We start from the raw sequence: 16,092 nt of genomic DNA, 5'->3' as shown, positions 1-16,092 counted from the left end.
GGAGGCAGAAGTAGGTGGATCTCTATGAGTTCAAGGCCAGCCTGGTCCACAGAGCGAGTTCTAGGACAGGCTCCAAAGCCACAAAGGAAAACTTTGCTTGGAGAAACAAAAAATAAAACAAAACAAACAAAAAAGCCAGGTGTGGCCATGCACTCACCTATAACCCCAGAGATGGGATTGGGGGCTAGAGACAGGAGGATCTCTAGGGCTTGCAGGCTGCCAGTTTGCTCCAGGTTCAGGTAGGGTACCATTTGAAAGCCAATGTGGTCTGTGATCTACACGGTCCTAGCCTTCTCATTCTAGGATGTGTAAAGTTAGTTTATTATAGCCAAGGCACTTCTCAGAAGTTAAATGATCAAAAGCTCCTTTCATGGTTTTGGAAGAGCCAGGATTCTAACTACAAGATTTCATTCCAGGACACTTACCAAAAAGCAACCTACCAGAACAGTGAGGAGCAGAAAAATAAGAGACGCCAACCCCACCATGCGATCTTCAGTGAGTGTCACTACCAATCAGGAGTGGGTCTGTGACAAAGTTATAGACCTTAGTCACACCGCCGAATCACGTGTCCCAAAGACCACCACTGAGAGCAACAAACAAGATTCAAAGGATTCGGTGACAGCTCACCAAGGTCCTCAGGTACCGCTGGACCCTAAGAAACAAAACAAACCTGTTCCTCTGAAGAAAATGTTCTCAAGCCTCCACTTAGCTGGAAGTTCAACCGAGCTTGAAAACCCCTTTGCCTCCGGTTCCTGGATGGCATTTGGAGGAAGTGAAGAAGACAGTGGTAAGTCTGTAGGAATGATCTAGAAGAATTTTTTATTAAGTTATATTTGAGAGAATATATAACTTGAAAATGATTTCCATGCCCTACATCTCCTGCCACATAAAAAAAAATATATATTAGTTCTTTTCAAACTCTGGCTTCATCGGTTCCCCTGCTCCCCTAGCTGCTGGACAAGTACAGGGTAAGGCAGAGAGCAGACCTTTACAGTTTGTTTTTCATCGTGTGTTTCCCAAAGCAGAGGGTATTGTTTTTCTCTTTAAGAAGTTATCGAGGCTGGGAAGATGGTTGTGGGGCAAGCTTTAGGACTTGACTTTGATTCCCGGCACCCATGTAAAAAGTCAGGTGTAATCTCAGGGTTGGGGAGGCAGAGACAAGGGGGTCCCTGAGGTTTGTTGGTCAGCCGGTGTAAGCTGAGGCACTTCCAGATTCAGTGAGGCCCTGTATTTAAAAAAAAAAAAAGAAGAAGAAGAAGCTACTGGACAGCTAACCGTGGCCTCTACACTCACTGGGACACAAGCATGCATATGGATGGGCACATGCACCACACACGCATATGCGTGCGTGCACCAAAACCAACTCTCCTTGCCAAAAGCAGTATGGATTCTTCAGGTGTTGTTGGGGAGAGCATTTAGAGAAGAGCACCAGGATGTCCGGGTGAAAGGGAGGCTGAGCTGAGTTGCCATGACACCGTGAGCACCTGCTCTACTAATCTTTCTTTTCTTTTCTCCCCTGACTAGATACATAAACCCCCGTGGAGCCTGGGCGGTTGTCATCTTCCACCCCATATTAAAACTCCTAAGGTCAAGACTCAAAAAGTGTCTCCTTCATACTTGAAACTGACAACGGAATTTACAATCAAAAAGAAAGGAAAACAAAGAATCCCATCCAATAGTCACCTCAACACCTACTTAAGAGAATGTTAATATCACCTTGTTCTCTAGAAAGAATTTTGAGTAAAGAGGTTATTGTTTTCCTTAGAAAACATCTATATTGTCTCTTCGTTGATTTTTTTTTCATTAAATGATCATTTTCAGTCCTCCAAAAAATTCTATTAAAGGAATATCTCTATTCCAGGATCTATTTGAAACCTTAAAATAGTGATTCTGGTTAATGGTGACACTACGTTGCCAACTAGAAACAATCTGATCTCACAGAGAGCAGAACAGGAATTCAGAGTGCTCACTAGGGTTGGGTCAGAGTCTTCCTGATAGACACAGCCCTGCCTGTACATATGTACGTACGTACATAAAATTCAGCTCTCATCCCTGGCCAGTGCTGATACTTCTAAATGTCTGAACCAGAAGATGGGAGCTTGAAACCATCGATATCTTTCATGCTGTCATCAGTGCTTCGTCTCGAAGTACCTAGCGGGGTTCATACACCAAATGCGCATTGTTTGGTCGCAACAGTACTTGACTGTTGTCTCACCGAGTCCAATTAATTCCTTTAAATACTGTGTGTTTACAGCTTTTTCCGCCTTGCTTCCCAGGCCTGTCCTTCAGTATATACTGGGGCCTGGGACCTATCAACAATATGTGTTTGTCTCTTCTAGGCACTTTCAACAAGTGAAGACAAGAGCAGGGCTATTCAGTTCTGGTGACAGGCACATGGACATACACACATGTGTATTCACTCATGTAAGCAGAGGCATTTCAATTGTATTTTAATAAATAAAGACTGCCTGGATATCTGAGAATAAAACAGCCACACTGGTCAGCCTTACAGACCAGGCAGCAATGACACACACCTTTAATCCCGGTAGCCACACTAGTTGCCATAGAAATTGGGGGGTGCATGCCTTTAATCCCAGAATTAGAGAGGATTATAAGACAGGGAGAGACAGCTCTCAGACATAGTCTCCTGAGATTCCAGGTTGCAGGATCACCATTTCAGACTGAGGTCGAGGTAAGAGCCAGTGGCTGGCTGTTTTGCTTTTTGGATCTTAAGGTTGAACCCGGGTTTTTATTAATCGTGCTTCATGTATATGTACACACAAAGGTGATGTAATTTCACATTCCTTGTCCTAACACCGAGTTTGGGTGTTTAATCAGGTTCCTTTGGCCACCAATCTTGAATTCTCAAAAGGAAATAATTATATTATCTGATGCTTGGGCCTTTGCTCCCTTTGTTCTGTTAGGGCAGGGTGCCTTAGGTTTCAAATCTAGTTTTAGATACTTGTTATTAAATGTAGACAGCAAAAGGCTGAAAGATGAGCTTTTGATATCTTTCTATACAAATGTCGTGTGCTGCAATACATTTTGTAAGTATGTGCCATATGAAATAAATGTCCTGGATAAGACCAGCTCTGTTTTCGTTATAGTAATAAAACCACACTGGTGGTGGTATAGAGGTGATACCAAATGTCAAGCAAGCTATGAATACAGGCCACTGGCAAGTCTAGCCAACAATCAGATCTTCATCTTTCCTAGTCATCTGCTTGGTGATTTAGCAGAGTTCCAGGTTTGGAACAGGAAAATGAAACTTCAAACTCTGATCTTTTTGTTTGTTTTGATGTTTTTGAGACAGGCTTTCTCTGTGTACTCAAATTGTCCTGGAACTCACTCTGTAGCCTAGGCTGGTCTCGAACTCACAGAGATCTACCTGCCTCTGCCTCCTGAGTGCTGGGATTAAAGGTGTGCGCCACCACCGCCCAACAGAGCGCTGGTCTTCTTTTTTCTTCCTGTGTGAGCTGTTATAGCTGAGGCACACTGGTAAAGTGGGTTTTTTGCTGTTGTTTTTTTACTGCAGTAAATAATGTAATAAACATGTATCAATTTTATTTTGTTTCTTTCTTTATTTAGAGTCTGGATCTTGCTGTGTTGCCCAGTCTGGTCATGAGCTTATAAATTCAAGCTGCCTTCTGGCTTAGCCTCCCATGTAGCTGCAGCTACAAGTGAGTCACTTCACCGAGTTAGAGACCACCACTTAACCCAAGTATGTATTCACAAGGTCGTGCAACCATCCCCCATTGTCTTGTTTCTAAGCATTCTCTAGAAAGAAACCCATTCCCTACACCCCTGGTCCTTTTAACCCTTAGATTAGTATTTTCCTCTGATGGAAACATTTTTCCAATGGTTATGGGGAACATATGTATGGCCATGTGTGTACACATGAGTGTGGGGGTTTGCACACATATGTCTATCTACATGTGGAAGCCAATGGTCAGTTTCCCAGGCCATTCCTCAGGAGCCCTTCCCTTTAGGTTTTGAGATAGGGTCTCTCATTGAGACCCGACAGGCTTACTCATTAGGCTAGCGCACCAAGCTCCAGGGATGTGCTGTCTCCACCTCCCTGGCACAGAAATTACAAGGATGAGTCTAGTCACATCCCAAGGTTTTAGGTGGGAGCCAGGGATCAAATTCAGGTCTTACACTTAAGAGACAAACACTTTACCAAGTGAGATATCTCCCCATCTTGTAACTCCCTCCCCCTTATCTTCTTTTTTTTTTTTTTTTTGGTTTTTCGAGACAGGGTTTCTCTGTGGTTTTGGAGCCTGTCCTGGAACTACCTCTGTAGACCAGGCTGGTCTTGAACTCACAGAGATCTGCCTGCCTCTGCCTCCCGAGTGCTGGGATTAAAGGTGTGCGCCACCACTGCCCGGCCCTTATCTTCTTTATAGATCTGAGGCAGTTTTTATGCACATGTACACATTTCTTCATGGCATTATTGTGACTGCCTATGTCCCGATATGCCTGCGTAATTTTTTGGCTTCCACCGTCATCACCATCATCATCATGAGTGTGGGAACAGGCATGCTATAGTGTGTTCATGGAGGTCAGAGAACAACTTTTCGAAGTCAGTTCTCTCCTTTACATGTGATCCAAGAACCAAACTCAGATTATCAGGTTCTCATACCAAGCGCTTTAGCCAAGAGAACATCTTACTGGACCAAGGTTCTACCTTTTTGTTTTGTTTTGTTTTGAGACATGGTTTCTCTATGTAGCCCTCTGGAGACCAGGCTGGCCTCAGATTCACAGAGATCCACCTACATCTACCTTCCAAGTGGGGGGATTAAAGGCTTGCACCGCCACCAACTGGCTCCAAGGTCCCAATGCTAAAATCTGGTTTGTGCAGGTGTTGTAGCACAATGCCTGTAGTTCTAGCACTCTAGTCAAGCTGGAAGATGGCAATTTCCATTGAACAAATCAGTTAATTCAATCTGTCCATCATGCTTTAACCTCACTAAGTTTTGCTTTTAATGAAGCTAGGCCCGTATTTATTCCCTAGTGTTTGTTATCTGGTGTTGATAAAGTAGCGACAGCCATTCCCTGCTTATCATTCTAGAGCTTTTTTTACATTTCTTTCTTTCCTGTGGCTGGGGTGGGGGGTCTCACAGCAGGCATGTGGAGGTAGATCAGAGGACAAATCGCAGGATTTTGTAGCAAAAGCCTTTAGCCACCTGAGCTATCTTTTGGCAACATTCTAGCATTTTCTATGTATACTTGAATCAGCATAATCTAGATATATTTCATTCCTGTCGGCACCAGGTCATATGAATCCATCTGATCGAACCAGTGTTCCGTTCACAGCTCCAAGGTGACAGACTTCCAAAGATCACTCTCTGGGTTAGCCTCTTCACAGTCCTTCCTACTATTATGTCTTGTCCCCTAAGGGACACAGATTCTCGGCCACATCCAACAGATTCTTTAGGGCAGCACACTTCCTGTGCCCTTGTTACCATGGCCACATCATGCAGAATGATTCTCTGAACACATGAGTACTGTAAGGAATCCTACAAAGGACTCCAAAGACTGAACCCCCAGCTGAGGCAGCTGCCAGTTTGCAATGTGTGGCCCCAAGTTGCCTCCCCTCTGAACCTTTTTCCTTATCAATCAGGTGAAGGGATTGTTACTGCAATCCATGGGCATTTTCATTCCCAAAAGCCACATACCCTATGGACTCTGTGGCCAAAGCTAGGGGACTGAGACATAAGCTTAGCTAGTAGCAAAGGTCAAGTGCTCTGTGTGTGTCACTTTCAGTGACTTCCTTAATTAGCCAAAGCAGTAGCCAGGTCCGCCTTCCCAGCATTCTTGTTTCCTCATGGGTCCTAGCCACTCCTGGCCTTCCAACTCCCCCAGCTGCAGTGGATGTTTCTACCTACAAAGACATGGTAATACGTAGATGCTGACGTTCAGTTCAGTTGCCCACCTAGAAAGCAGTGGCGCCAGTGTCCAAATCCAAGTCTGGCTGACTTGGATCCACCCCCTACCACGGTTCATGAGTGGTATAGGGTGACTTGTAGGTAGGGTCGAGCACTATCAGTGTTCAGGACAGAACCCTTGCTAACACTGATTGTGTATTTACGTGGTACCCGTTACCGCCCTAAGCTCTCCTGTGATCCTATCACATGCATACAATTTTGAAATGAGCCATTCTATCTCATTTTAAGAAACAAGCTTAGTGAGTTGTTGATTGCCCAAGATTTGAACCCAGACAACCTGGCTTCAGGTTATCACCCTGTTAGCAATAGGTTACCGTGTTCTGATCCAGACGGGGCCTGTCTGCGGACAGTGTAGTAACTAGATATGTAACCCCATTTCTCCTGAGCCCTGTCATGCAATAAACAGGTGTCTTCTAAAGTCGTGGATATCCTGATCAATTTCCTCATTGATATGCCACTTCTGTGCCGTGCACTGTCCCAACACACTAGTAGTATGCTCAGACCGGCCTCTCCCATGAGCTGTGTAGCTTTAGGAAACCTTCATCTCTCTGAACTTGTATTTTTTTCACCTGGAAAATGGGCCCAGCACTGGTTGAGGCGATTAGGCCTGGTGTGAACGAAGGACATGTTTGCTTCTGAAGATCAGTGTTAAGGGCAAACAGCACAGAGGCAGATGCCCAGTAGGCCTGTTCCTTGGGTAAGGAAGGCAGGTTTTTTTTTGGGGGGGTGACTATTGTTAGACTATGGAGTGAGTGGGAGAAATGGTTCCGGGCATTTTAGGCAACGCAGCTTTTTGTTAGCGTAACTCAGGGGAGCAGCTAAGGGGAGCAGGTCAAGGCTTGGTGGAGCCGAGGCCATGGGAGAGCAGCTCAAGTGACAGAAGCCGAGTTCAGTGCAGAATGGGAAGTAAAGGTAGGAAGGGACTGAGAACAATTAGAGAGGCCTTGGACTGGAGGCCACATAACTCATTCTGGGGAGAGACTCTGGAATTCTGGGAAGGGAAGGAATGCTGGGCAGAACAGCAAGACAACAAGAGCTCGCAGAGGTGGATGGTGCCGGCATGGAGCAAAGGCAGGACCTTAGAAACCTAGATAGGTTCTCTTCAGTGGTTTCAGGGTGTGTCCACAGGCAATCTCTCTAAAAAGGAGCATACCCAAAGGGGACGTTCACATTCTTGATGATCATAAGAGGCCTGGGTTCAATCTACAGCAAAATGGAAAAAAAGGCTTGAGGTCAATTCTGACAGGCCTCAACCCTTCTCAGATGGCAAATGCTTCAGCTGATGAAGACCACTCTGACCCTAGTATCTCTCAAAATTCTGATACCCACAAAATAGAACCATTTTTTATTCTGCCAGGGGGCTTGTGAAGGCCTAACTGCTACCCCTCCAATCTGCTTTTAGCAGACATGTAGCATTAGAACATCCTATGGGAGGAAGGACTGGGCACAGGAAGTGAGCACAGCCGGCACCCATTGCCACTGCCATTGCTGGTGGCCACTTGGGCCCTCTTTTTTTTAAAATATTTATTTATTATTTACTATGTATACAATAGTCTATCTGTGTGTATGCCGAAGGCTAGAAGAGGGCACCAGACTTTATTACAGATGGTTGTGAGCCTCCATGTGGTTGCTGGGAATTGAACTCAGGACCTTTGGAAGAGCAGGCAATGCTCTTAACCACTGAGCCATCTCTCCAGCCCCCAGTTGGGGCCTCTTAAAATAACCTCTAGGGTAGGCGAAGGGTGGATGGGTAAGAATATGAGCTTCAGGAGTTCCAACTCCACGAGGCTCAGTATGCCAGGCCAGCCTCTCCCTCTGCTCTCCCATCTCTCAAAAGGAGACAATGGCCCAAAGCACTTAGGGGGGTGCAGGTAGGAAGGGCAGATGGGAAAGACACAATGGCGCATGGATCCCAGGCTCTAGAGGGCTGAAGGGAAAGGAATGAAGGAACGAGGGGAAAGCATAATTCCTTCTGAAATGGCCTCATCTGGGAGTCCCTTCCTGCCTGTGCTATCCTGCCCATGCAAGCATCATTGGCTCTTGGCTTTTGTGGAATGCAGAAATCTGGGAAACACTTTGAGGCTGCTTTTTTTTTAAAAAAAAAAAAATACAAAAAAAAAGAAAAGAAAAAACTGGACCGCGGTGGTGCTACATGTTTGTACACTGCACTGAACTAAGTATATCCTTGACGCCAGGAACAAGGTCCCCGAGTTTTTGAGGCAGCAGCATATTGCACACCCGTGTAATATGCTTCTCTTGGGCAGAATAATAAAAAAAACAGGAGACGTATTCTTTCTATGCTGCTTTTATTTTTGTAAGGATACATTGAAACGTTAGATGGAAACAGCTAATGACAGTGTGGAAGTGAGCTGGCGGCATCTACAACCACTGCTACAGTAATATACGAATATGTATTTTCATTACATGTTTACCTTGATATCGTCTCTTTATATATGTAATATAATGGAGAATACAGTTAAGTAGGTATCCTGTGTTTCAGAGATGCAGGAGGTGGAAAACCAGTCCTGCCTGGGGAGGATGATGACCACCCCCAACAGCCCCCGAGACCCAGCTAAACTCTTGAGGGAACGTTCTAAGAATCACAAGAAAAGGGACTTTGTGGTTTTCTTGAACACCGACAAAGAGCAGACAACCATGTCACAAGGGAATCAACTTGTCACGGTTTTAACATGTCATATTCTTGTTGATGACAGACAGCCCTGTCTGTGCCTGCTCAGCTGCCCCTCTAGAGTTTTTGTCTCTTCTATAGGATGGACCCCAAAACTGCAGGGATGTCTGAGGAGGCTCAAATATTGTCATGCAAGTTTCCAAACCCAAAAACTATTTTTACTATTAATTAAAACAAAATTTTAAAAAATGAACAAGGACAGGAGGGTTAGTTTTGTTAAGCTTCCAGAAGTCACTGTGACGATGTTCTGAAACAGGCTCGTTTCCTCAGGTCTACTTACACTCTCCAAATCACCTGTGTGCTCCATGCTTCAAAGCAGGAATGATCAGAAAACACGCCACGTGGGGAGTCAAACGTTAGTAGGGGGGAAAGTCAGTTGAGAATTACAGCTAAGTTCAAAATGTTAATTCTCTGCAAATTCATGTTAGTCATGTGACAGCACAAAAGAACAGAAGGAAGGTCAGAGTTTTGATAAAGTTAAACCATGCATTCTGGCAAGTTCTACTGCTCACAGAAGAAGGTGAGCAGGGAGTTGGAGCAGCCGCTACAACTCTTGCGCATCAGTCATGTGACAGCATAGTGGGTCCCAGATGAGCCCTGGAAGGCATCTCAGTGGGAGCCTTATCGCCTATGCTTCTTGCTTACATCATGAAGTGGCTACATGGTTAGCACTTTTCTGCTCTATGAGAAACATGCAGAAGAGTCTATCTAAGTTTCTGTTTTTTCCATTGCAACAGAGAAATTATTTTTGCTGCAAGGTTGCTCTTTGCTAAATCCTAATATGATCACAATGTGCCCTTAGTTGAGTAATACTGTAAATTGGGAGAAAGGACAGAAGGAGCAACTTTGAAGGTGGAAACCCACTCCTCCTCTATGGATGCTAACAGAGCGAGTGAGCAAAGGACACAAAGCATGGTTCAAATACCATTTTACAGGACAGGAGCCCCTGTCAAGTTACAGCTTTTTGGCACAGTCGGGGCAATACACCTGCTCATTATGAAACACAAAGCGCTTGTTGGCCAGATTCACGGAGCATTTTTTGCAGTGGAAGCAGTAGTCGTGCCAGGATTGTCCTTCATAGGCCACCACACTGGAGCCTTTACCAAACCCTGTGGGAAAACACAAGAAAACAGAGAGAACAGCTGAATGAAGACAGATGAGGAACCCAGGAGTCAGAGATAAAATGACAACTTGCCCGATCATAGAGTCGACAGGCACACAGTCAGTGTCTGCCCGGCTCTCTGCTCCCCTCTACTCGACCACGCATTGTCTCCCACCGCGCATTGTCCCCCGCGCCGCCACTGTCCCCCGCGCCGCCGCAACCCTTCTATGGCTGTCAAGGACCTGAAAAGATGCCAGAGCTCAGCCAATGGCTTCCCTGATTTAAAGAACCCCTGTTCCCATGCCACCACCACTATAGCTCTGTGACGCGCACCGACCTCCCAGCATAACCAGTGTCTTTTAAAGTCAGGGCCATGGCATCAAAGTGGCCACCAGGAGGCAAACTTGGGCTGTTTGTGGGGTGTGCACTTACCGGGCCTCGAGGAGGAGCTGCTAAGCTTCGATTTTTTCTATAAAGAACCACCACCCACGAGGGACAAGTCCTCTCTCCACCCGGATGCCTGCCCCGGAGGTTGGCGCTGGGAAACAGGGTGAGAGGCAAGCGTTTCCCGTGGCACACTGGGGGCTTCCTAGCTTTAGAGACTGGGTGGCTCACTCTTGACACAGTCCTTTTCCCTGAGGATGGCAAAAGTCTTCTCAAATGTACATTTCAAGGCTCCCCGGGGAGATGGGAAAGTTGGAGGCAAGGGAAAGGGCTCAGGGCACGTGGATCGCGGCCGCAAGATGAGGAATGAAGTGATTAGCTTTGCTTTCGATCACAAAAAGATTAAAAATACATAAAAATGACCCCGCTAGCAGGTCCCTCTGCACTAGCCTTCCACTAGGGGGTGCTATAATGCCAGCTTTTAGTATTCCAGCCTCCCTAGCCCTCCCCATCCCCTCTTTTCACCCCTCCCTCTCCCGGCTCTCCCACCACTAACCCTCCATCCCTTGTGGCTGCCCCACTCCCGCCCAATTTCACCCCTGTGCAGTGCTTGAAATGGCATGGCTAGTTGGTCAATAGTAGTCAGGAAGTGTTCTGCATTGCAAGGGTTAATCTGGCCTGGGAGATAATCCAAACTATTTGGGGGAGGCCTTTGGGGCCACCATTGTAGGGGCATTGTCTAGGGGCCTTTGTGGATGAAACCGACGCCAGGAAATGAGAGATGGTTACCATGCACAAAAAAAACTAGCCTGGCAGACTTAGCAAGGACTCTTTAGCCTACCAGTGATGGGGTTCTTGCATCCAGCACACTTCTTGGCCACAAAGTTCTTGTAGCAATCCACGCAGTAATACTGGTCCTCCACAGCGGTGAAACGCTGCCCAGCCAGCTTCTTAGAGCAGGTAACACACACAAAGCACTCGGCATGCCAGGGCTGATCCTGGTAAGTGATTCCTCCAGATGTGATGGCCTAGACCAGGGAGTGGGGCACCGGGATTCAGATTCAACAACCAGGCACTGAGCTGGGTGCTTTGGTATACAGTATCTCATTTAATCACCATTACAGCCATGGGAGGCAGGTGCTATTATTATCCCCAATTTACAGATGAAGACACCAAGGCTTAGAGAAGGTCAGCCTCTTCAGAAGCCAAGGAAGTAGAGGAGGCAGGGCCTCCAGAGCCAGGGCTGCCCGACTCAGAATGGAGGGGCACACGCTGATGACTAGAATCAGCTGTGGCGCTGCTTTCTAACCCCAGGCTCCTCATCTGTAAAATGGGCACAATAATTCCAACGTCACAGGGCTATCATGAGGATGGAATGAGATAGTGTGTGTGTGCAAGTGCGCTGCAGATTGTCCAACACCAGGCAACAATGCGCGGTGCACAATTACCACAACATACCTTGTTGCACTTCACGCAGTGCTTAGCAAACTTGGTCTCATGGCAAGTCACACAGTAGAAGTCCTCCCCTTTAGGGAAGAAGCTTCCGGTCCCAATGACTTGCTTGCAGTTGCTGCAGGTGAAGCAGTCTTTATGCCAGATGGTGCCCTTGTATTCCACGTTCTGGTCTCCTGCAGAGGGAAGCGATCGAATAGCCGCACTGACAGGCTCTGCAGGGTGCTGCATCCGCTCAGCTCCCCAGCCCTTCCCCAGAGGCGAGGGGATGCAGGCCCTGCAGTCAGTGGCCTCCCTCTACCTATCCCCATGTGTTACTTGCAGTCATGCCAACGGAGGGTTCTGTTACAGGTGGGGATGAGGCACCTGAACCCCCACTCCCCCACCGCCACCCTTGCAATAACTGAAGAGCTTCACTAGGAGGACTACCTAACCCCAAATGCCTGAGAAGCATGCACCAGTCACTTAGTACACCCAAAGGAGAAAAAGCTACATACTTTTCACTTCATTCTCTTGCCAGACTGTTCTTGCCAGTGCTCTTTAGTCTCCGAGTGTGTGCGTGTGTGCGAGCATATATGTGTACGCATATATACGTGTATGTATATGTGTACATATATATGCCAAAATCTCAAAAGCAGCTCACAGCAATGTTAGCCCCACCAGGACAAGCAAGCACACACCATGTCTGCCCTCAGGGTAGGAGGGGGCCAGTACCTGCCACAATGGCCTTGAAGCACCCTTTGCACCTGGGGGAGTCCTCCCGAGTGGCGCACTTGTTGCATAGGATCTTGCCATCCTTGGACACAAAGGTCTCGCTGGCCAAGGGGTGAAGGCACTTGGCACAACGGAAGCAGGTGTCATGCCAGTAGCGATTCTTATAGTGCACCTCCTGGACATCAAGCAGAGCAGGGTGGCCACGGTGAGGAGTACTGGGGGCAGTGGCAGTAGCCTTACCATCAGACACCAGGTTCTCCAGGGCCGGGGAACTACTCACTCAGATGTCAGCCCCTTCCATGTGGGGATGCCCTGTGCTTTTAGGAGTAACAGAATACTGAAGTGTAGATGAAAGCCTCATAGCTCCCAAAGGACATAAGAGGAGAGGTAGGAGAGCCCTCAGCACAAATCTGAAATCCAAACGCTTCAAAATCCTGAAGCTTTTAGAGGGTTAATAGATCCCACAAGAAGAAGAAGAAAAGCACATCTGGTCTCATGTGCTGGGTCACAGTCACAATGTCAAAGCGCAACACAGTTTATCCTGCATCTCTGGGGAAAACAAGACCCTTCCAGTACGTTTAGCTATAGCACATAAATGTCATTCCACACACAATTAGTTTCAAAAAGTAACAACGATAAAAGAAAAGGAGGCCAGAGGCCATGAATTTGAGAGAAAGGATGCAGGGGCTAGGGAATGCCCAAAAGGGCTGGAAGGAGAAAAGGGAAAGGGGGAAATGATAGGATTATGTTTAATTAAAAAGAAATAAAAAAACATTGTATAAAATCACCTTCAAGCTATGCACACAGAAGATAAATAGAATGTGAACAAATTTTGTGTTTATACTTGGGTATTGTTATCAAGATCTTTCATTAAATATGTCCAAGAATTATAAAATAAGAAAATCCAAACTCAAACACTTCTCTTGCCGAGCATTTCGATAAAAGCCATTCAACCTGTCCAACTCAAGAGCTGCAAAGGCCTTCTTGGGCCACCTAGTCCAAGGCCCATATTACTCTATTTTAAGCTAGAAGGCATGAAAAGTACCCTAGGCAGCCTAGAACCTGTCTCAAGTACTTAAGGCTGCTGTGACGAAAACTCAAAACGGTGCATGGCCTTGCTAGCGAGGCTGCAAGAAAGCACAGGAAGCCCAGCCCGCCCCGTTCCCCCTCGGGGACAATAGTTACCTTGGCATCCGCGCTTATGGGCTTGCGGCACTCCACGCAGGTGTTGGCACAGAACTTGTCGAAGCACTTCAGGCAGCAGTGGTGGCCATCCTTCTGCACATACTTCTTCCCCTGCAAGGGGTCCCTACAGTAGTGACAGTCGAACTTCTCAGACATGGTGCCCACCTTATAGCTGGAGGGACCTGGAAAGGCAAGCAGGGGGAACAAATGGGCAAAGGGAAATACAAGGGTGCCCGGTCACAGAAGGCCCCGGAGGTTCCTGCGCACTGCTGCCATGGAGCTAGGAAAACCCTCTAGCCCTCAGGGCCCAGCTTCCACTTGAGCTTGGCTAGTTACCAAGTACCACAACAACTGATACTTCACTATGGCTCCCAGGAAGAAAGTACCTGATTTGAACACTAAATGCCACATGTCAAGGACCAGCGACTCCCTGCGGACATGTCAGAAATCACTCCGCTGACTCACTAAGGATGGCAAGAGGACCAGTACTTATTCTAAGGTAGGATTCTGGGAGACCCATCTGTTGTTGAACCAGGAATGGAAAGATGAGGTGGGACAGTAAAGAAGGAAGATTCCTGGGCAAGGCAACCATGAAGTATCTGTCACAGTGAGGTGACGCTTTGTGACGCAGCAAAATCAAATCTTTCTCAGGTCAAGCCAGTAAGGACTGGGCTGGTCATTGACGTATTACCTTCTGGTATGTTTGCTGCTCTAAACAGCAAAAGTTTCAAGTTGAATCTGGAAAACTGACTTCTGCAAAGATTCAAAATAATTCCAAGGACCTCCTCCCTCCATCCCCTTCCCATGAACAAACTCCCTAAGCTATGGCCCTAGATAACCATATATAAGAGGTCTGCCAAGTTCCAGAGCCCTGCTAAGGTCTTCCGTAGCCCCTCTGCCAAGTCATTTAGTAGAGAATCCTGCCACCAGGAAGACACCAAATTTGGGTTTCTATTAGTTTCCAATTTCTATACACATGTGCCAATTTTTCCTATCACACTTAAAAAAAGGAATTTACAGGAGTAAACAGACAGCAATTATTTGTGTTAGAAGTACAAGAACTGAAACTATCTGAACCCAAACTATTCATCCACCATGTAATTTCGAGAAAGAATGGAGGAAAGAAACGAGCAGTTCTGCTACTCACCGCAGCTCTTCCACCAACTGAATGGCCCACACTCCTGCTTTGGGTTCCATTCCCAGTTTTGTTTTTTTAAATACAACCACATGTCCAAGTTGTTTGGATCCTGTTGCCATAGGCAACCAAATAGCAGAGAGTGAGCTAAGGAAACCACACCCTTTGTCTGGGAACCCGCTTGGGCGGCTTGGGCAGAGGCTGATGAACTCTCACTCAGACCTGTCAATCTCTGTAGTCTGTCACTCAACAAGGGAAAGCTGGCCATGGAACACACACAATGCCTGCTGCCTTCCACTGCCACCTCCCAGGCCCCTCATCTCAGAGAGCTGACTCGGGAAGTAAATGAGTGACATTTCTGTACCACAGCAGTTGCCTGGCACAGTTCTGTCACTGTCAAATCAATAGGGAAGAGTACCAGGGAGAGTCCCTTGTGTGCCTATGTTAGATATAAAGTGTGTCCAACAAGGAAGCCGGGCCCATCTCCTGGAGTTACTCAGCTACTTTGTGCCATCTGTTCAACTTCCTATAGCCTACAGGAACCAGTACCCATGGCCATGAGAGCCTGTGGGAAAATCACTCTCCGTTTGTTCTAGCTGGTCTCTCCCATCTCATAGAGACTCTTGTTTTCTTCTTCATGTGGCAATTGTATAACAAAGTTTTCTTGCTAAGGGCTGATTTGAGGAACCAAGTGATTCTTTAGTAAGGGTATATGCCACATCAGCCTGGTGGTACAAACCTGCAACCCCTGTTATAACCTCAGAAGACTGATACAGGACCACAGGCTCAAGGCTTGTTTGCACAATAGAGTGAGTTCAAAGCTAGCCTATGCAATTTAGCGGAACTGTCATCTCATGATTTTTATTTTAAAAAGTTTTAAAAGGCTGAGGATACAGCTTAGTGGCAGGATCCTTGTCTAACACACACAAGTCCCGGCTTTTAATCCTTGGTACCACAAAATAAATAAAATGCAAGAGTAACTCCAAGGACCTCAAATGATCAGTGGCTCCTTAGTACCAATGGCAAGGAAATAGAATGTGTACAGCACAAGCACCCTGATGCAATCAGCCCTTCAGACCCTACCACCTAGGGCCACATTTGAAAAGCGATCATTCTCTCTTACTGGGTTGCCTTTTTCTTTCTACTATCGCTCTTTTAATGTCTAGAAAAGCAGTAGTGAATTCTAAATATTTCTATATCCAAGAACTATACTGACCATGCCTAAAAGGAGCTGCCCTACCTTTTGATATTGCTGAGCTCTAATTTTATGGTTAAAATATAGGTGCTGGGGCTGGAGAGATGGCTCAGAGGTTAAGAGTACTGACTGCTGGCTGCTCTTCCAGAGGCCCAGGAGTTCAATCCCCAGTAGCCACATGGTGACTAATAACCATCTGATGCCCTCTTCTGGAGAGTAAGCATACAAACACACATACCACTGTATACATAATAAATTAATCTTTTACAAAAAATACGTGCTGATGTC

At 46.5% G+C, this 16,092-nt stretch overlaps 2 protein-coding genes across 4 annotated transcripts in view; one reads left to right on the top strand and one right to left on the bottom strand.

Moving 5' to 3' along the window:
• Map7d3 (MAP7 domain containing 3) overlaps positions 1 to 2,430 on the top strand; it is a 24,116-nt gene extending 21,686 nt beyond the window's left edge. Inside the window, exons 17-18 of the mRNA XM_026784695.1 lie at positions 417 to 787; positions 1,525 to 2,430. Of these exons, the coding sequence (XP_026640496.1) occupies positions 417 to 787; positions 1,525 to 1,532 (379 nt within the window). The 3' untranslated portion in view covers positions 1,533 to 2,430. The remainder of the gene's footprint in view (positions 1 to 416; positions 788 to 1,524) is intronic.
• Positions 2,431 to 8,237: 5,807 nt separating this feature from the next.
• The window catches only part of Fhl1 (four and a half LIM domains 1), a 61,490-nt gene continuing 53,635 nt past the window's right edge, over positions 8,238 to 16,092 (bottom strand). The window contains exons 1-7 of one of the 3 annotated variants that reach the window (XM_005358489.2): positions 14,622 to 14,704; positions 13,475 to 13,656; positions 12,290 to 12,464; positions 11,582 to 11,751; positions 10,965 to 11,151; positions 10,172 to 10,374; positions 8,238 to 9,746 (exon numbers count right to left, since the gene is read on the bottom strand). In XM_005358489.2, the coding sequence (XP_005358546.2) occupies positions 9,663 to 9,746; positions 10,172 to 10,374; positions 10,965 to 11,151; positions 11,582 to 11,751; positions 12,290 to 12,464; positions 13,475 to 13,656; positions 14,622 to 14,703 (1,083 nt within the window). In that variant the 5' untranslated portion in view covers position 14,704 and the 3' untranslated portion in view covers positions 8,238 to 9,662. Of the gene's footprint in view, positions 9,747 to 10,171; positions 10,375 to 10,964; positions 11,152 to 11,581; positions 11,752 to 12,289; positions 12,465 to 13,474; positions 13,657 to 14,621; positions 14,705 to 16,092 lie in introns of those variants that run through there. The other 2 variants (XM_005358490.3, XM_005358493.2) reach the window with 2 other exon arrangements.

The sequence above is a fragment of the Microtus ochrogaster genome, chromosome X (genome assembly GCF_000317375.1).
Source record: "Microtus ochrogaster isolate Prairie Vole_2 chromosome X, MicOch1.0, whole genome shotgun sequence".
NCBI classification, from domain to species: Eukaryota; Metazoa; Chordata; class Mammalia; order Rodentia; family Cricetidae; genus Microtus; species Microtus ochrogaster.
This window is presented reverse-complemented; position numbering and strand designations above follow the sequence as displayed.